This window comes from Pseudophryne corroboree, chromosome 6 (assembly GCF_028390025.1).
Source record: "Pseudophryne corroboree isolate aPseCor3 chromosome 6, aPseCor3.hap2, whole genome shotgun sequence".
In the NCBI taxonomy this organism is placed as follows: domain Eukaryota; kingdom Metazoa; phylum Chordata; class Amphibia; order Anura; family Myobatrachidae; genus Pseudophryne; species Pseudophryne corroboree.
Window position 1 is genome coordinate 468,785,456 of NC_086449.1, and position 20,887 is coordinate 468,806,342.

A 20,887-nucleotide genomic window follows, 5' to 3' on the forward strand; every position below is an offset into this window, starting at 1 on the left:
CACTGCTCTTCCTACCTCTGTGTCATCAAGTATTCTATCCATCCATCCCTGTGGTGCATTTAAGTGGTGCGGTGTATATATAGTAGGAGGGCAGTGCAGAATTTTGCTGACCACCAGTATATAATATATAGCAGTACGGTACAGTAGTCCACTGCTCTACCTACCTCTGTGTCGTCAAGTATACTATCCATCCATCCCATCCATCTATCCATCTATGCTATCCATTCATCGTGTGGCAGACCCTGTCGCTGAAATGATGGGTTTGTTAAAGTGTGCATGTCCTGTTTATACAACATACGGGTGGGTGGGAGGGCCCAAGGACAATTCCATCGTGCACCTCTTTTTTCTTTCATTTTTCTTTGCATCATGTGCTGTTTGGGGACTATTTTTTTAATCTGCCATCCTGTCTGACACTGCAGTGCCACTCCTAGATGGGCCAAGTGTTTGTGTCGGCCACTTGGGTCGCTTAGCTTAGTCACACAGCTACCTCATTGCGCCTCTTTTTTTTCTTTGCATCATGTGCTGTTTGGGGACTATTTTTTTAATCTGCCATCCTGTCTGACACTGCAGTGCCACTCCTAGATGGGCCAGGTGTTTGTGTCAGCCACTTGGGTCGCTTAACTTAGTCACACAGCTACCTCATTGCGCCTCTTTTTTTTCTTTGCATCATGTGCTGTTTGGGGACTATTTTTTGAAGTGCCATTCTGTCTGACACTGCAGTGCCACTCCTAGATGGGCCAGGTGTTTGTGTCGGCCACTTGGGTCGCTTAGCTTAGTCACACAGCTACCTCATTGCGTCTCTTTTTTTCTTTGCATCATGTGCTGTTTGGGGACTATTTTTGTAATCTGCCATCCTGTCTGCCACTACAGTGCCACTCCTAGATGGGCCAGGTGTTTGTGTCGGCCACGTGGGTCGCTTAGCTTAGTCATCCAGCGACCTCGGTGCAAATTTTAGGACTAAAAATAATATTGTGAGGTGTGAGGTGTTCAGAATAGACTGGAAATGAGTGGAAATTATGGTTATTGAGGTTAATAATACTATGGGATCAAAATGACCCCCAAATTCTATGATTTAAGCTGTTTTTGAGGGGTTTTTGTAAAAAAAACACCGAATCCAAAACACAACCGAATCCGACAAAAAATTTTCAGGGAGATTTTGCCAAAACGTGTCCAAATCCAAAACACGGCCGTGGAACCGAATCCAAAACCAAAACACAAAACCCGAAAAATGTCCGGTGCACATCACTACTAATTATGCATATTCATGGGCTGGCGACAATCACTCTAATAGCAAACATTTGGAACCCCCCCTCCAGAAATCCTGCGTTTGCCCCTGTGAAAGATGTGGTATTTTAATTTGAAAGAGGGGAGTCCCCTCTTTGTAAATAGGTGCACAATAGAAGTTACTGTACTGCATGTTGCTAGTGTGCAGGTAGATTGTTACCAGACAGGTATGATCCAAAGTCTTCCCTGTATACCAGTGTGTATCTGCAGGCATCTACCAAGATGGAGATAGATGCTGTCAGGGCAGTGACGTGCGGTGAGCTCAGTGGCTGGGGAGGCACTGGAAGCTAACCAACCCCCCCCCCCCCTCTATAGAGGGGGGAAAAGAAAAAAAGTTTAGTCCCCCATACTTCACTAAAAGCAGCACCAGGCAGAACCAGCCAGTGGGGGTAATGCCATAGCAGGGGAGACACTCAATGTGGGGTCCCCCTTCCATAACATTAATCTGCCCCCAAGCCAGTCAGCCCAGGGCTGGAATTCCTCGGAAAGTGGGGCACCCAAAAAATAAAAATGTGGTGCCCCCCCCCCCCCCCCCAGCAACAACCAGAACTGTGCTATGCCCGCACCCCTGGTGGCGGTGGGTGCGGGGTTCATGCTATGATAATATTGTTCTTTACAGGCGGCCTACAGGTCCCAGCAAGCCTGCCCCAGCATGCCAACACTTGGAGAACCACAAGTGCCAGCATGCCCGGACATAAAAGGCCCGCTGGCAGCTGTAGTCCGCCTGTAAAGAAAATATTAAAATAAAACACCACACGTTTAAAAAAAAAAAAGTTTTATTAGTCAAGGTCTTCACCTGGGAGCGGCGGCCTTTAAGCTACTTTGCATGGCCGCCGCCTCCCCAGGGCTTCTAGCATCTGGTGGGCGGCGGCCATGCAAAAGAGGGGGCGGGGCGAGGACGCTGCGAGCTGTGGTTGGCTCGCGGCAGCCATCTTGAATTTAAAAAATGACGCTGAGGCGCCATTTTTGAAACTGGTACCGCTCCGCTGCCAAACTCTGAATGGCAGGCAGGAATCTCAAATCCCTGCTTGCCACTAATACTATCACCTCTGCCGCGTCCTGCCACCCGCACCTCCGCCGTATCCGGCTGCCCGCACCTCCGCCCGCATCTCTGCCACGTCCCGCCGCCACCGACTTCTGCACCTCCGTCGTGCCCACAGAGTGATGACAGCGGAATCAGTGATGGATCTGCTGGCCAATCACTCTGGCCTCACTGACAAGGGCGTACTTTCATGGGTTGAAAGCATGTTCCTGTATCAAGGCGGCACTTTAGTAGGTGCCACTTTACACTTGAATTTCAATAGGCTTTTACAGCCCGTAGCATGGCCCCGCCTCCGACCCCCCCCCCGCTCCAGCCCCTTTCCCATTGGCAACGGGAGGCACCACTATTGATGCCTCACAAACTCATTTTAACTGTAGTAATGATTAGATTAATATAAAGGAGATATTTATGACACAGAATATGTGTCATAAATATCTTCTTTGTATTATTTTAATCATTAATGACAAGGGAGGCACTGCCTCCCCTGACTGCACGTCCCTGTCTTAGGGAAACAACAGCGCCATCCCCTCTGCCCCGCACACTGGGCAGCAGCACCAGTGGTACACCAATCGTTACTGCCCTGCTTCAGTGATAGCTGAATGCATTTTTTGTTCAGAACGAACATGTACAACTTCTATTGCAGATTAAGAAGACATTTACATGTGTGTATGTTGTGTTGCATTTTTCTCAAATTATGTCCAACTCATAAATAGCAGTTATTCTGTATACAACAGGTGCAGAAATGTGCATACTTGTTTACACGCAGTGGAGGGGCTACCACCAATGCACAGGATGGAGGGAAATGTAGCTCCTTACGGGTTCACTACGGCTGGCCGGCGGTCGGGCTCCCGGCGACCAGCATCCCGGCGCCGGGAGCCCGACCGCCGGCTTACCGACAGCGTGGCGAGCGCAAATGAGCCCCTTGCGGGCTCGCTGCGCTCGCCACGCTACGGGCACGGTGGCGCGCTACGCGCGCCACACTATTTTATTCTCCCTCTATGGGGGTCGTGGACCTCCACGAGGGAAAATAAGTGTCGGTATGCCGGCTGTCGGGCTCCCGGCGCCGGTATACTGAGCGCTGGGAGCCCGACCGCCGGCATACAGAAGACCACCCCTCCTTACAACTGTTTTCATTATTACCTGCACCCATAGTAATTTAATAGGCTGTGCAGTGAAGCCCATACAGAGCAAAGTCAGGGTGTATAATCCACATCATTGGGACAATCCACATACTGCTATCGAGTCTGGTGATTTAATGATCTGTTCCTGTCCCCATGATAGCATAGATATGCGGCTTGGTAGTTTAGTTGCGTTATCCTATTTGTAGAAAAAGCCCATAATGTCCGGCATGCATCAGAGTTGCTACTGAAACACACTTAAGCATAGGGTTCACGTTATGGAAGCAATTCACTGAGCGATTTACATGATACCAGCTCTTCTAGCACCATGTGCAAGAATTTTTGGAGCGACCAACCTTCCCCAATCGCTTGGTCAAGAGACCGCCTGTCACAATACCGGCACCTACATCCCAGACCCTCACTATCCCGATGGTCGGAGTGCCGACCAACAGGGACTATTTCCACTCGTGGGTGTCCACGACACCCACGACACCCGGTCACACATGCCCAACCCGATAAAGACTCATAGTAGACATACATAACAACAAGGCCTATGAATTAGATCCCAATTTTCTGAAAGTTTGTGGAGGAAGGCTTACTACAAATGTAATCAGTATGATATCCCAACGTACAGGATCCCGGCAGTCGTAATGCGATGGCGGTATCCCGCTGATGAGGAGACTGACAAGGGTGAGTTAGGGGTGTTCTCCCCTCTCCACACACCCCTAAACGTAACCCTCCCTTCCCGCAGCCTAACCCTAACCTCCCCCTTAGTGCCTAACCCTAACTCAATGACAGAGGTGCCTAATCCTAACCCCCATCCCCGCTGCCTAAACCTAACCCTCCCTCCGCCGCAGCCTAAGCTTACCACCCCCCCATCTCCCTGGAGGGGCCTAATCCTAACCTCCCCTCCCCGTCAGAAACAGTAACGTTATTATCTCATATAGAGAATGTCATGCATTGTTATTCCTCATCAATTATCAGTGGGACAATAAAGATCTGTACCTTTATTGGAGTAAATGGTTTCTTGGGCTGTCTCTGAACCATTGCGATAGAATGAATAAATGCTCGGAGTGGTGACAGAGATGTGATTAGCACAAATATCCTGATGAGTGGAGTATCTGGAGATGGATGATGCTGGTAGATGAATCTTATATTTCTAAAACATAGAAGGTTACATACAAAATCTATTAGCGTGCACCAATATTTTATGTTTATTTTCATTTTTAAAAATCAGATGTAATGTTAATCATATATTATATATAAAAATAAAACAATACAAATAAATCTATAATATAAATTGTATAAAGACACTGCTGAAAGCAATCAAAAGGGAGCTAGAACCAAGAGATGGAACTGTTGAATGAACAATATTAGCAATGTTGGGAAATTACTGTTTAATGCCATATTTATCTATTCTACTGAAATGTCCTGGAGAAACCCAAAATTCGAGGAGCTCCACTGTAGTCCGGGGACAGTAGACCACCATCCCAGATTCCCATCACTTCCCCAGTGAAGTGGGCAGTCTGTGGGCTTGATGTTACGTTCCTGGTGCTCAGAACAAGAGAGATGTTGCGTAGTGAGTCCAGAGCACCAGGACGTGACGCTGAATTAAGGTGTGGTATGGAAATAGCCCCTAGCACCCTACCTCCATTGTTTCAGCCGTGTGGTCAGTTCACGTCTGCCTGACTATGGTTTCTTGGGCCCACGGCAGCTGCGTTTGAAGGGCGGATTAGGTCTGCCCAACTCCCATGCCCCCAGGTCTTAGAGTGAGACAAGGCGTGAACCGAGACAGGATAATAACAAGGGGACCTCTAACTAAAACAACAGAAGGCTAGGGGCCACTAACAACCCTAAAACTAAATATATGTGCGGCACGCCGCCAAAGGAAAAGAACAACAAAAGATACCACTGTCCACACCCCACACGGCACCGTCGTGTACTGGGGAGGACAGTGAAAAGCGGAAACCTCCGCAAAATCACCAGTACAAAACAAACACAAGGACTAAGCGGCCTAGGCCGCAACACGCGGCAGAAGCCCCTACTCACGAAACCGGGAGAGAATCCCAACAAGCAAGAACCCCCAGATGACTGCAACAGGTTCACTTGGACTGGAAGGATTCCCAGGACCGGCTTCAGAACTCCAGGACTCAGGAGCACAGGGAGCAGGATCGACCAGATACAGCAGACCAGGAACAAACTTAGCAAGGCAGGAACAGCATACAGGAAGCTATCACCGGCGAGGCTGCAGCACTTGATAGCACAATTTGCACAAATCGAGTCATCTTCGTCACCCATTTGTTGCACAATGCCACAACTCATGCCATTGTACAATGGAGGCAACGTGATCAGGGTGCCAAGAGGAAGGGGGTTGAGCACAAAGTGTCTAAAGCTCACTGGCTTGTCAGGGAGATGTAACCTAGTCCCAAAGATTGTGCAGCCAAGCCCCCCTTGGCAGACGACACAGTTTCACAGCAACACATAATTTTTGCAGAGAGCATCCCTGCATTGTATGCCCACCCCCGGCCAGCATTAGTGCCCAGTGCACACCCCGCATATTAATGCGACCTTGAATGGGATCAGTGAAATGTGAATGGTCATGGTGACTAATTCCTACACGTCATTTCTATACTCCATACATTAAAATTTACTCACATAACACATGTGCTACCCTGTAGGAATCACTTATAGACCTGTCCCAGCCACTGATAATACCACGCTGTTGCATATTCTTATTATACAGTAACAGACCACTCTGACAACAGCCATCTAGTCGTCGATGAGATACCATTAAAATGAGACCATTCTGAAAAAGCGGTGGAGGCCAGTGTCAATGTCTGTAAAGATTATTTTAAAAAGAGCAGTTTGAGGAGAGACAGTTGGAGCAGTTGGGAGCACAGAGCTGGGGGGAGTGGGGGGAGGTGGAATAAATGTAAAAAACAGAGTTCGAACCACCCCCCCCCAAAAAGAGCTCCAGCGCTCAGAGCTTAGGCAGCTTGCTACTATTAGTGTGGGGAAAGAACAGGGGAGTAATTCAGAGTTGATCGCAGCAGCAAATTTGTTAGTAGTTGGGCAAAACCATGTGCACTGTAGGTGGGGCAGATATAACATTTGCAGAGAGAGTTAGATATGGGTGGGTTATATTGTCTGTGTGCAGGGTAAATACTGGCTGCTTTATTTTTACACTCCAATTTAGAATTCAGTGTGAACACACCCCACCCAAAGCTAACTCTCTCTGCACATGTTATATCTGCCACCCCTGCAGTGCACATGGACCCTCATTCCGAGTTGATCGCTCGCTAGCTACTTTTAGCAGCCGTGCAAACGCATAGTCGCCGCCCACGGGGGAGTGTATTTTCGCTTTGCAAGTGTGCGAACGGTTTTGCAGCCAAGCTCTGCAAATCAGTTTGTGCAGTTTCTGAGTAGGTCTGGACTTCAGTTTTTTTGGTCCCGGAATTGACGTTAGACACCCGCCCTGCAAACGCTTGGACATGCCTACGTTTTTCCAAACACTCCCAGAAAACGGTCAGTTGACACCCATAAACGACCTCCTTCTGTCAATCTCCTTGCAATCGGCTGTGCGAATGGAATCTTCATTAAATCCATCGCTCAGCAACAATCCGCTTTGCACCCGTACGATGTGCCTGTGCACTGCAGTGCATACACATGCTCAGTTTTGCCGAGCTTTGAGCTGATCGCTGCGCAGCGAAAAGCAGCAGCGAACGATCAATTCAGAATGACCCCCATGGTTTTGCCCAACTGCTAACAAATTTGCTGCTGCGATCAACTCTGAATTAGGCCCAGTGTGCGATCCATCATAAAAGCTGAAACCAGCAACAGCTGTGCACTTCTCCCAAGGAAAAACCAGCCCTGTGCAGTGGGTTTTGATGTAAGAAATGAATAAGATACACTTTCAGCACCATTTTTGCATCACACTTTATGTTTGAATTTTGGATGCAAATATGTCCAACTCCAAATGGAGTAACACTTAGCACATACAAAGCGATTAAATACAGTACTTACAAAGATGTGTTGGGTGAGTGGTTTATGTCCCAAGGTCTTACATTGGAGATGCTTTCCCTTTCTAATGATGCTTCAGCATAGGTTGCACATACTGAAAGATTTTGAAGTTCTGTAGAAAGAGAGATACCAGACAATGTAAATTTGGAACATATTTTGAAGCCAAGATTACCTTTTATTAAAATACATACACATATTTTACATACATACATACATACATACATACCCACAGGCTTCTTTTAATACATACATACACACAGGCTTCTTCTTTGATGTCAAGGAAAGGTACATTGGCCCTCATTCCGAGTCGTTCGCTTGGTATTTTTCATCGCATCGCAATGAAAATCCGCTTAGTACGCATGCGCAATATTCGCACTGCGACTGCGCCAAGTAATTTAACAATGAAGATAGTATTTTTACTCACGGCTTTTTCATCGCTCCGGCGATCGTAATGTGATTGACAGGAAATGGGTGTTACTGGGCGGAAACACGGCGTTTTATGGGCGTGTGGTTGAAAACGCTACCGTTTCCGGAAAAAACGCAGGAGTGGCTGGAGAAACGGGGGAGTGTCTGAGCGAACGCTGGGTGTGTTTGTGACGTCAAACCAGGAACGACAAGCACTGAACTGATCGCACAGGCAGAGTAAGGTTGAAGTTACTCAGAAACTGCAAAGTAGTTTGTAATCGCAATATTGCGATTACATCGGTCGCAATTTTAAGAAGCTAAGATACACTCCCAGTAGGCGTAGGCTTAGCGTGTGTAACTCTGCTAAATTCGCCTTGCGACCGATCAACTCGGAATGAGGGCCATTGATACACTGCCCCTTGTCACCAGACCAGACCAGGGGCGTAGAGAGCCACGCCTGGGGAAAGCCTTGAAAAAGTGGGCGCGACAATGCCTGCTAATATTAAATTATCAAGCTCCATGGTGGGGGGGGGGAGGGCACCATTATACCAAGGGGGGGGGGGTGTCATCCTTTTCCTACCTTACTTGATCAGGAAGCGTTTCACTCCTTCCCAGCCAGCGCCATCTTCCCATTGATGTTTGGGAAGATGACTCTGGCCACTAGAGAGTCTTTGCTTTCAATATGCGGTGCCGTCTTCCCGACGATATCACCGGGAAGATGGCACTGGCTACAGGTATACCCTGGGGAAGAGGGGGGGAGCAGACCCTGACAGACATCACCCCTCCCCCCCTCCCCACGTTGCCACTGCACCAGACATCAGATTCACAAGCGGATCAATAATATTGCCCTAATTTCTCACAGGTAATTGTAACAGGTGCCTAAGATCTTACAGTTTTCTCTTTTCTCTCGCTGGAATCCCCCCTATGCACACTTATACTGTCTTTACATCTTATGGTTTTTGTATCACTGTTCTTAGAGGCAGGGCCAGATTAAGGCTTGCGAGGGCCCTGGGGCAACTAACTTGTGGGGGCTCCCACCAATAAAATGGCCCTTAACCGCCCCTTCCCCTCCAATATGGCCACAGTGCCCCTCTTGTATGCCACACAGTGCACTCTCTGGTGACCTATGTCTGCAGAGTACTTACCTCACAGCCAGCTTACAGAGCACTGCAGCTCCTAAATCCCTGAATCAGCGGCACAGAACTGATGTGTCATGTGACAGCGATGAGAGGAATCGGGAGCTGCTCTACTCTGCATGCAGTCTGTCTCCATGCAGAATGCAGAGCCGCAACAGTGTAGTCCGGGAACAGCTGTTCTCTGCAATTTCAAGGTCAGACTCACCCTGTGTGGGGGCCCCTCTGTGGTTTCTCTGATTAATGTACTAAATATCCTTTACACTTCTTCATAATTTTGACACTTATTCCTGTGTATTATTGCAGTGGTATTTACCATTTATGATTTCTGTGATTTCTGTGTCTGTATCCTCACTGTAATGCGCTGTGTGCTGTGACATATATCCATATTGGCCTGCATGTATAAACGAGCCGGCACCAACGATGAACGAGCGTGAGGCCGCGCATCATTCATCATTGGTACCTACACACTGAGCGATATGAACGATATCTCGTTCATTAATGAACGAGATCGTTCATATCTTTCAGTGTTATCGCTTAGTGTGTAGGGCCTATAAGGTAGCACATGGATGAGTAATTAATTGTCATGTACGTTTGTATTTCCATTCAGTGTCTGTGTGGTCAGACAGAGCATTAAGAGCAGCTGCTGTCCGGCTGGATAAATTATAAGTCCATTAGACTACTGCGATAATGTAACCAATTCATTCCCTTGTATATGTAATACAATTGTATCATTTCCAGCTTATGTCCTGTCTATCAGCAGATTAGTTCTAGCTCCCTATTGTTTGCCTTCAGCACTTGCTACATTTCAGATTATTAAATATATTGAGAAAGGTTGTTTAGAAAATATATATGATGTTAATTTTATTTTAAACATTCATATCTTGAATTATCAGTTCTAGATAACTATGAGCCTGTCAGCGTCCGGAGTCTTACCGGTACGCTGGGGCCGCGGGGCTGGCCTCCTTGGCGATGTGCGGGCAGCGGCGGAGGTGGGTTGCTGCACCAGATCCGTGGGCAGCAGTAGCGGCGGTGAGGGGGTCCGCTCGTGGCGGCGGGACGTCGCTACAGTGGGTCGCTCTTGCTGAGCCATTGCTAGGAGACCAGGTCCAGTGAGCAATGTGGCTTTGCAAAAAGGTCTGCATTACTGGGTGCCGCCATGTTGGAGACCAAGTTTTGAGCATAGTTCCTGTTTCCTGTCTCTTCCAGCCAATCCAGGGGAAGCTCTCCCTATAAAAGGGGGCTTGTTTAGGACAGGGATGCCAGTGCTTCAAGTTACAACCCTGTTGTAGGTGCTTTAGCCTTTGCTCCCAGGATTCCTGCTGTATTCTGGTTCCTCCTGATCCTGCTGGGTCGGTTCTCTGTTGCTGCTGCAGCCCTGCCATTCCTACCCTGCTACTGCCTGTGGAAGCGCCCCTGGAAAACCCGGTCCAGTAAGACTCTTTGGGCACAGTCGGCCCCGGGTCTTCTGCCCCGTCTATCAAGCCACACTCCACAGATCTCCTTCACCAGCCACGCCTTTGTACCATCGACCACCGCCTGCAGATTATTATCCTTCAGCCTCGTTTTCCAAACCACAGTCCACAGTCTTTGTCTCCAGCCACGTCTTCAACCCTCATCCACAGTTCATCATCTACAGTCTCGTCTTTCAAATCACAGTCCACAGTTCTTTGCCTCCAGCCACGTCTTAATCATCGTGCTCCAGCCTCGGTTCGCTACCTCAGCCCTGTACATAATAAATACTTTCCATTGACTCTCAAACCCCGCCTATGTTCTTCATTGCTCTGTGTCCCATGCGAAGGAACTATATCCAGCCCCCTCATCTGGTTCATTCACAGCCTGCTACCTCCTCGGGCAAATCTCAGCTGCCGGATGCTCAAACTCTGCTAGACGTGACAGTAAGCACTGGCCCAATGGATTCGACGGGTGATCAGGCCTCAGTAGGGGATTCAACTGCAGATATCTGGTCTCACTTAAGAAAGCAGGAGGCCACACAATCTCAAATCGTTCAGTTCATGCAGAGTATGTCCGAACGTCTCGATTCTCTCTGTGTTGCCATGACGGCCTCTCAAGTATCTACAGCTGCTCCCACATTAGCACCTCCAGTCCCGCTTCCTCCTGTACCAGTACCACTTCCACGGTTGCATTTGCCACCTCCCAATAAATTCGATGGGAATCCAAAACAATGCCGCGGGGTTCTTAACCAGTGCGAAATCCAGTTCGAACTACAGTCGGCCAACTTCCCATCGGTACGAACCAAAGTAGCCTATATAATTTCTTTACTTACCGGGCAAGCGTTGGAATGGGCTTCACCTTTGTGGGAGAGGATGGATCCCATCTTATCTAACTATCCAGAATTCGTGGCCACCTTCCGAAAAATCTTCGACGAACCGGGCAGGACTTCAGCTGCCTCGTTGGAGATCCTGCGTCTGCGTCAGGGCACGTGTACGTACGGTCTGTCAGTACGTGATCCAGTTTCGCACCCTTTCCTCGGAACTGAACTGGAACGAGGAGGCTCTCATTGCAGCTTTCTGGAGCGGTCTCTCCGAAAAGATCAAAGATGACCTCGCAACTCATGACGTACCTGATAAGTTGGATACACTAATTTCTTTATGCAATAAGTTAGACCTGAGGTACAGAGAACGCTGTATGGAGAGTTGTTCTTCCACCAACACCATCATCACCAACTGCGGAAGAACCCATGCAGATTAATCGTTCCCACCTCTCCAATGAAGAACGTCAGAGACGGCGACAAGGGAACCTCTGCCTGTATTGTGGTGCATCTGATCACTTTGTTAAAACTTGCAATCTACGGCCGGGAAATGCCCGCTCCTAGTTTGTGCTGGAGAGGTCAAGCTAGGAGAATTCTCAGAATTACATACCAAGAAAGAGTCTGTCCTGTTAACCCAATTGGAGCTCCCTTCTTCCTCTCTTCTCATCCCTGCACTACTCGACTCCGGAGCCGCCGAAAGCTTCATTACGTCATCTCTGGTCAAACGATCTGGAATACAAACAGTTCCTTTGGATCGTATCATTTCTGTTACCGCAGTGGATGGAAGTTATATCCCTGAGGGTATTATATCCTTTCGTACTATTCCTCTCAAGATGAAGGTCGGAGTTCTCCTTTCAGAAGAAATCTCTTTCCTTGTAATTCCTAAAGCCTCTCATGAACTAATCCTAGGGTTTCCATGGTTAATCAGACACAATCCCCACATAGATTGGCAAACTATGGATGTTATCTCTTGGGGACAAGACTGTTTTCAGAACTGTTTACCTTCAGTTAGACCTCTCTGTTCTTCCAGCCCTTCCAGCCTTCCTGTGGAGTACCAAGCTTTTCAAGATGTTTTCAGTAAGCAAGGGGCGGACACCTTGCCGCCGCATCGTACTTGGGATTGTCCCATTGAGCTAGTACCGGGTAAGACTCCTCCCCGAGGTCGAATTTACCCTCTCTCACTTCCCAAGACACAGGCCATGTCGGAGTATATCCGGGAGAACTTGGAGAAAGGGTTCATCAGGTCTTCTACATCTCCGGCTGGAGCGGGGTTTTTCTTTGTCAAAAAGAAAGATGGGGGGTTGCGGCCCTGTATTGACTATAGAGGTCTCAATGACATAACAGTTAAGAACAGATATCCGTTACCTCTGATTCCAGAACTGTTCGACCGTGTTAAAGGAGCTACTGTATTTACTAAGTTCGACTTACGGGGGGCCTACAATCTTATACGTATTCACCCAGGGGACGAATGGAAGACGGCATTTAATACCCACGATGGCCATTACGAATACCTGGTAATGCCTTTTGGCCTATGTAACGCCCCAGCCGTCTTTCAAGAGTTCGTTAACGAAATCTTCAGAGATCTTCTCTATGACTGCTTGGTAGTATATCTGGATGACATCCTCATTTTTTCTAAGGATCTGAAGACCCATCGGGAACAAGTCAAAGAAGTGTTAACTCATTTACGAAGGAATCAGTTATTCTGTAAGTTAGAGAAGTGCACCTTTGAAGTACCCACAATTCCATTCCTCGGTTACATTCTTTCAGGGCAGAGGTTACAGATGGACCCCGCTAAAGTCCAGGCGATTCAGGATTGGGCACTTCCAGCTACCCTTAAAGGAATTCAATGTTTCTTGGGGATTGCTAACTTCTACTGAAGATTCATTCAAAATTATTCTTCTGTCATAGCTCCTATAACCACATTAACTAGGAAGGGAGCCGATCCTGCCAAGTGGTCTCCTGAGGCTTTGGAAGCTTCTTCATCTTTAAAGGAGGCCTGCACGACTGCTCCAGTTCTTCGACAACCCGATCTCAGCCGTCCGTTCTTGGTGGAGGTTGATGCCTCTACTGTGGGAGTGGGAGCAGTATTATCCCAGCTTTTCGAGGACAAGAAGGTCCATCCCTGTGCGTTCTTCTCGCGAAGATTCTCCCCCGCTGAACAGAATTATGCTATTGGGGAACAGGAATTACTGGCAATTAAGTTGGCCTTTGAGGAGTGGAGGTATTTGTTGGAGGGAGCTCAGCATCCAATTTCGGTAACCACAGATCACAAGAACCTCCTGTATCTACAGTCAGCCCGATGTCTGAACCCACGCCAAGCAAGATGGGCACTCTTCTTTACCCGTTTTAATTTTAAACTCAGTTACCGACCAGGTTCCCTCAACAAAAAGGCAGATGCCTTATCTCGCTCCCAAAGTTCAGAAGAACCCTCTGACCATTCAAAAGAGCAATTTATCCTGGAATCCACCTCTTTTTCTGCAACTAATACCTCTCCACTTCCTCCTCCAGGGAAGATCTTCGTTCCACCAAATCTGCGCAAAAAACTTCTCACATGGGCTCACTCCTCCTTCATGGGCCATGCGGGCGGTCATAAGACACTTAAATTCATTCAGCGCTCCTACTGGTGGCCTCATCTCAGGACTGACGTTCAGGAATTCGTGGCTGCCTGTCCAAAATGTGCTCAGCATAAAAGTCCCAAAGGTCCACCAGCCGGGTTACTCCATCCTTTACTGGTACCACTAAGACCATGGACGCATATTTCTATGGACTTTATTACAGATTTACCTATGTCTGGTGGGCGGAACACCGTATGGGTCATAGTTGACCGATTCTCTAAAATGGCACACTTTGTTCCTCTGGCTAACCTTCCATCTGCATCCCAGTTGGCAAAATTGTTTATAGCAGAGATCTTTCGACTCCATGGTCTACCACAGGAAATCGTGTCTGATTGAGGTCCTCAATTTGTGGCCAAGTTTTGGAGATCCCTATGTTCTGCTCTTGGCGTGAAATTAAACTTCTCCTCAGGCTATCATCCCCAAACGGATGGTCAAACAGAGAGAGTGAACCAGGATCTGGAGACTTTTCTGCGTTTATTCATGTCCTCCTCACAGGACAACTGGCTGGACTTCCTCCCATTCGCAGAATTTGCCCATAACAATCTTTATCACTCTGCCACAAAATCTTCTCCATTCTTCATTAATTATGGTTACCATCCAAGAGTTTCTGACTTCCAACTTCTGCCTACGCTCGAGGTTCCTGCCGCAGAGTCAACACTTCGACAACTTACTGAAGCCTGGAAACAAGTTCACAAGACTTTGCTCAAGACTTCCAAGAGATATAAGACCTATGCAGATCTGAAACGAAAAGCTGTACCAAGCCTTAAGGTAGGAGATCGTGTTTGGGTTTCCACACGTAACCTAAGATTAAAGGTCCCTACAAAAAAGTTTGCTCCCAGATTTATTGGGCCTTACCCAATCGAAAAAGTGTTGAATCCTGTGGCTTATAAAGTGAAATTACCTCCGCAGTTAAGAATTCCTAATGCATTTCATATTTCTCTCTTAAAACCATTGGTACTTAATCGGTTCAGAGCCGCTCTGCCTAAATCACCCAAGATCCAATCTGCACATGGAGACGAATTTGAGATTCATAAGATCCTTGATTCTCGCAGACGTTATGGTCGCATCCAGTACCTTGTCAATTGGAAGGGGTATGGGCCAGAGCAGAGATCTTGGGTAGATGCAGAGGATGTCCATGCTCCAAGACTTCTTCGAACATTTCATGCCAAGTTTCCAACTAAACTACATAGGTGTCCGGAGTCCACCCGCAAAGCGGGGGGTACTGTCAGCGTCCAGAGTCTTACCGGTACGCTGGGGCCGCGGGGCTGGCCTCCTTGGTGATGTGCGGGCAGCGGCGGAGGTGGGCTGCTGTGCCAGATCTGTGGGCAGCAGTAGCGGCGGTGAGGGGGTCCGCTCGTGGCGGCGGGACGTCGCTACAGTGGGTCGCTCTGCTGAGCCATTGCTAGGAGACCAGGGGCAGTGAGCAATGTGGCTTTGCAAAAAGGTCTGCATTACTGGGCGCCGCCATGTTGGAGACCAAGTTTTGAGCATAGTTACTGTTTCCTGTCTCTTCCAGCCAATCCAGGGGAAGCTCTCCCTATAAAAGGGGGCTGGTTTAGGACAGGGATGCCAGTGCTTCAAGTTACAACCCTGTTGTAGGTGCTTTAGCCTGTGCTCCCAGGATTCCTGCTGTATTCTGGTTCCTCCTGATCCTGCTTGGTCGGTTCTCTGTTGCTGCTGCAGCCCTGCCGTTCCTACCCTGCTACTGCCTGTGGAAGCGCCCCTGGAAAACCCGGTCCAGTAAGACTCTTTGGGCACAGTCGGCCCCGGGTCTTCTGCCCCGTCTTTCAAGCCACACTCCACAGATCTCCTTCACCAGCCACGCCTTTGTACCATCGACCACCGCCTGCAGATTATTATCCTTCAGCCTCGTTTTCCAAACCACAGTCCACAGTCCTTGTCTCCAGCCACGTCCTCATCCACAGTTCCACAGTTCATCATCTACAGTCTCGTCTTTCAAATCACAGTCCACAGTTCTTTGCCTCCAGCCACGTCTTAATCATCGTGCTCCAGCCTCGGTTCGCTACCTCAGCCCTGTACATAATAAATACTTTCCATTGACTCTCAAACCCCGCCTACGTTCTTCATTGCTCTGTGTCCCATGCGAAGGAACTATATCCAGCCCCCTCATCTGGTTCATTCACAGCCTGCTACCTCCTCGGGCAAATCTCAGCTGCCGGATCCTCAAACTCTACTAGACGTGACAGAGCCTCATTCAGAGATTTACTTAAATCTGATGTTTACCCAAGACTCTGATGTTTTTAAACTGCACATGTGCAGAAGCCGATGCCGCTCGCAGTACTTCAAAAGCCATGATTGACATGCTGGTGACATTTAGGGAGGCGACGGGCATAGTTCCAGAAAACTAGGGCAAGTCGGCTTCATTTTCTGGTCATGCTGAAGCCTGTGGCTGCGTCCTTGGATGCAGCTTCACTGGCCCCGGCAGCATGATTGAGCAGATATCCTGAGTAACCTCAGGGTTACACAGATATCCGATGTTCATGCAGGTGATCCGATGCTGCTTTTTTGGACACAACAGCTTATCACAGAAGCCGGCAGTGGGCGTCTTATTACTTAACATGCCCCCTGTGGCTTCTGCATAATACTGCATGGTCTCTGTATACAAAGATGCAGCAACTTTGTAAATAGGGTTCACCTCTGAATCAGCTCCTATGTTTTTTAAGATACTCTGGACCTTATTCATGTTTGCAAGCAATGGCCGAAGTTCACGCAATGGAGCGATTATCTACAGACTGTGCACGTGCTGTGGTCGCAAAGCATATGCCAAGGTACCTTTGCAATTCTGCTCGCAATAATTATTTCATGGAAAAGTGATGGACTTTAAGTGACCATTTGGAGGTGTTAATGGGGAGTTTACAGGGAGTGGCCGCAAAAACTCAGGCATGTCATGGCCATTTTCAGTAAGTGTATCTCTCATTAGCTGTGAGCTCTTACGTGCAAAAACATGGCCTTCGTCGCTACTGCTGTGTCCAGTCTGCGTAGTCATAGACCAACCCTTAGCCCCAATGTTCCTCGTATTTGCGTATAAGCTTAGAATGTGTACACAATTGCGAATGAGTTCGTGATAGCTCCGGTGGGCATCTCTTTTCATTTCTTGGCGGCAGCTTCACTAGCTAACATTAGCAGCCCCGTAGCCTAGAAAATCGCAATTGCATTTGCGCACTAGCATGAGTTTGGCCCACTGTTCTGAGCAAACCCTTAGACTTGATTCTATAAATAACTAGATGTATACACATAAATATTAAAAAAAAAAATATATATATATATATATATATATATATAAAATAAAATATGTAAATACACCATTTCTACAGCAAATAATAAAAGAATACAAATCCATACATTACCTTCTTACCAATGTGATGATTATTTTGGAGAAAACATGACATTTTTCTGTTTACCAGCAGATGGCAAGCGAGAGCTGATAAGACACTGTTCACAGCAAAAAGCCTTATCATCAATAAAGCCTGCATCATTCAGGAAAGTGCTGTGCTGCAGGTTCAGCATTGCCAAATTCCAGCATACTGCTGAAAACAACTTTTCAACCTGGTGCTGAAGAGTCGTCTATACATTGCTAGACCAAACATTCATCCCTATATTACATATCACAATATTTTTATTAGATCTGTATTAACGTTTTTTGTGTGTTGTTGTATGGAACAGGGCTGTAACCAGAGGTTGGCCAGGATGGCACTCGCCAGGAGCGTTCGTCAAAGGTAGGCACCACCTGGTTCAGCTTACCAACCAGCAGGGGGCATGTCTGCTACACAGATGACCCATTCTAAATCTTAATTATTACTCATCACCAGGGGCGGAACTGCCGGAGACAATGGAGTCTTTTGCCGCCGGGCTTCAGCCCTGAAGGGGGAACTTCATCCATTGTTCCCTGGCCGTTCCGTGCCCTTTTAACTATAGTAGATACAGCAGCTGCCAGATGGAGGGCAGCGGCGTCAGCGGAGGCAGCATGTACAGCGCAGGGACTAGTAACAGGCTCCGCCGTACTATCATCACCCAGCACAGCTTCCCCTCTGTTCCCCACCGCTAGCTGCAACACTGCCAGCAGTGGGGAACAGCGGCTCCTTCACACACTGCCACAGCACATAAAGGGAGCCGGGCAGCGGCCAGCGCTGTAGCTGCCCGCCTGCACGCTCCGCCCCCTCCCGGCTCCCGGCCACTACTGCTGCTGTACCATGTGATCCCGGTGGAAACAAGAGAAGACCAGTGCGGGGAGCGGAGAGGCAAAGGTATGGGATGGGGTGTGTGGCTGGGAAGTGGCTGAGTGTCCTCTGTCCTGTTTCTCATGTACAGTAGGTAATGTAACAGAACACCTGCTGCTGTCACCGCTTACATGGTCTTTTTGACTAAGCTTGGCTCTTTCTCCTTCCCTGTTCCCACCCCATCCCTGCCACCTCTGTACTGGCCCTGTCTCCCCTCTCTCCTGTCCCTGTCACCCCTGTCCTGTACTATCCCTGTCACCCCTGTCCTATCCCTGTCACCCCTGTACTGTCTCCCCTCTCTCCTGTCCCTGTCACCCCTGTCCTGTGCTTTCCCTGTCACCCCTGTGCTGGCCCTGTCTCCCCTCTCTCCTGTTCCTGTCACCCCTGTCCTGTCCTATCCCTGTCACCCCTGTCCTATCCCTGTCACCCCTGTGCTGTCCCTGTCTCCCCTCTCTCCGGTCCCTACCCCCCCTGTCCTGTCCTATCCCTGTCACCCCTGTCCTATCCCTGTCACTCCTGTGCTGGCCCTGTCTCCCCTCTCTCCTGTCACCCTTGTCCTGTCCTTCTCACCTCTTACCTCAGCTGACCCTTCTGTACAGTCCCTGTCATCCCTGTCCTGACCCTGTCACACCTGTGCTGCCCCTGTCACCCCTCTTTCCTACCCCTGTACTGTCCCATCCCTGCCACCTCTGTGCTGGCTCTGTGTCCCCTCTTTTGTGTCACTGTCACCCCTGTCCTGTCCTTGTCGCCTCTGTGCTGCAGGCCCTGTCATCTCTCTCTACTGTCCCTTCCGTTCTGTCCCCTCTGTCCAGTCCCTGCCACCCCTGTCCCTGTCAACTCTGTCCTGGCCCTGTTAACCCTCTCTCCTATCCCTTCAGTTCTGTCCTGGTATCTCTGTCCTGGTTCTGCCCATGTCACCCCTGTCCTGTCCCTATCCTTTCTATCCTGGCCCTGTCACCTATGTCCTGGTCCTATCCCCTCTCTCTTGTTCCTATCACCTCTATCTTGGGTCTCTATCTTGGTCCTTTCATTTTTGTTCTTTCCCACTGGACTGTCCCTGTCATCTCTGTATTGGCCCTGTCCCCAACACACTTCTCTCCTGTCCCCTATATTCTGTCATGGCCCTGTCATCCCTGTACTCTCCCTGTCCCCTCTGTCCTGGTCCTGTCACCCATCTCTTCTGCCCCTCTGTTCTGTCCTGGCCCTGTCACCTCTGTCTTAGTCTGTCCTGGCCCCACTGGACTTTCCCTTTCATCTCCGTACTTGCCCTGTCACCTCTGTCCTGGCACCTTTTTTTTCGAGGGGTGGGGGCACCAAGCTCTAACTTGCCTCCGAGCAACGGGGATGAACTTACGCCACTGCTCATCACTTTGAGATTTATTTGCACTATTCAGCGATGTTTGGATTGTTGACCATTAGAGGGAGGGAACAAATCATCCCAAGTCTAGTGCCAGGCTGTATCTTTGTGGGCTGGCCCGGCGTCTGCAGTCAGGTAGTACATCGCAGGGAGGCCGGTCTCTGTCAGTAATGATGGAAGTAACATCTGTACTGAAGATATAGAAGTGAGGAGCCTGAGTTTGCCATCTGGGACTTTACAATTGGTAGAACTGGCCAGTGGACGCCAGGAACTGCACCCTATAACCACAGAGGGGTGTGTGCTTTTTCACTGACCTTTTTTGTTTATAGTGTAAGCTCAGATCATTCTGACTATACTCTGCAGAACAATGTTTAGGGGTAGTAAATAATAGCATAATATCATCTATTTTCTTAGCTGGAGGGGGCATGACCAGGTCATGGAGGGATGTGACTAGTGTTTTAAAGGATGCGGTTAATTGACCGGCTGTCAGGACCCCGGAGTTCAGGATACCAATGCCGCAATCCAGACAGCCGGTGAAATGCCGGTGGTCGGAGTCCTGACCAAGGCACAGTATTCCCACTCGGGTGGTGGTCCAGTGTGGCGAGCTTGGCCCGATGCGTGGCGACATTCTGCCTGTCGGGATCCCGGCATCGGACTCCTGAATGCTGGGATCCCGACCGGCGGTAAAGCATACCGAACTCTCTTTTAGTAGATCATATCTCCTTCCAAAGCAATGCTTTGCATAGGTCTGATTGGTGTAGCACTGCCTTCACGTTGCATGACGCTGATGAACTCCACAGGGCATTGCCACCATTTTAATGATTCTGCTTAGGTCATGCCCTCCTCGCTGCACTCTAACTCAGATCATACCCCCCTCTCTAAATTCAGGTCATACCCTTTTTGCATCCATCTTGCCCAACACCCCTACCCTCCTGCCACTGTTACCACTCAGTTTCATCTACCTCAGTATCCCCGACGGACCACATATTTATATCAACACATAAATTCAATTGAGTTTTTTTATCCTAAAAAAAGACAAATGCGCACAGTATGCCACCAAAACAACAACAAAAATGGTTTGTTACAAAATACTAATAATTATACTGTATGATTCTCAAAATTTGTAAATGAAACATGAATGAGTGCTGCGAATACAAATAATGCTCAACGCATCAGAGGACAAAGTAACTGAGGCTTAAAAGATTATGAGGAAACTGGTAAAATAGGCACCACATGATATATGTATAATATGGGCTCCTAGAAGTTCATTACAATCTCTTGTGCAGCTAACTTAACAATACCCCTGTTTGCACCAGTGACGTGCAGTGGGGTGAGGCAGGTGAGGCAGAGCCTTTTCTGTCATACTAATGTTTGTGCCAGAGTTTTGACTGTATAAAGTATAT

At 48.5% G+C, this 20,887-nt stretch overlaps 1 protein-coding gene across 2 annotated transcripts in view; it reads right to left on the bottom strand.

Annotated features, from left to right (window-relative positions):
* Positions 1-20,887, bottom strand: part of CPED1 (cadherin like and PC-esterase domain containing 1) — a 590,522-nt gene that overhangs the window by 431,278 nt on the left and 138,357 nt on the right. For both annotated transcript variants that reach the window (XM_063927207.1, XM_063927206.1), the window contains exons 5-6: positions 7,468-7,576; positions 4,450-4,603 (exon numbers count right to left, since the gene is read on the bottom strand). In XM_063927207.1, coding sequence (XP_063783277.1) covers positions 4,450-4,603; positions 7,468-7,576 — 263 coding nt within the window. The remainder of the gene's footprint in view (positions 1-4,449; positions 4,604-7,467; positions 7,577-20,887) is intronic.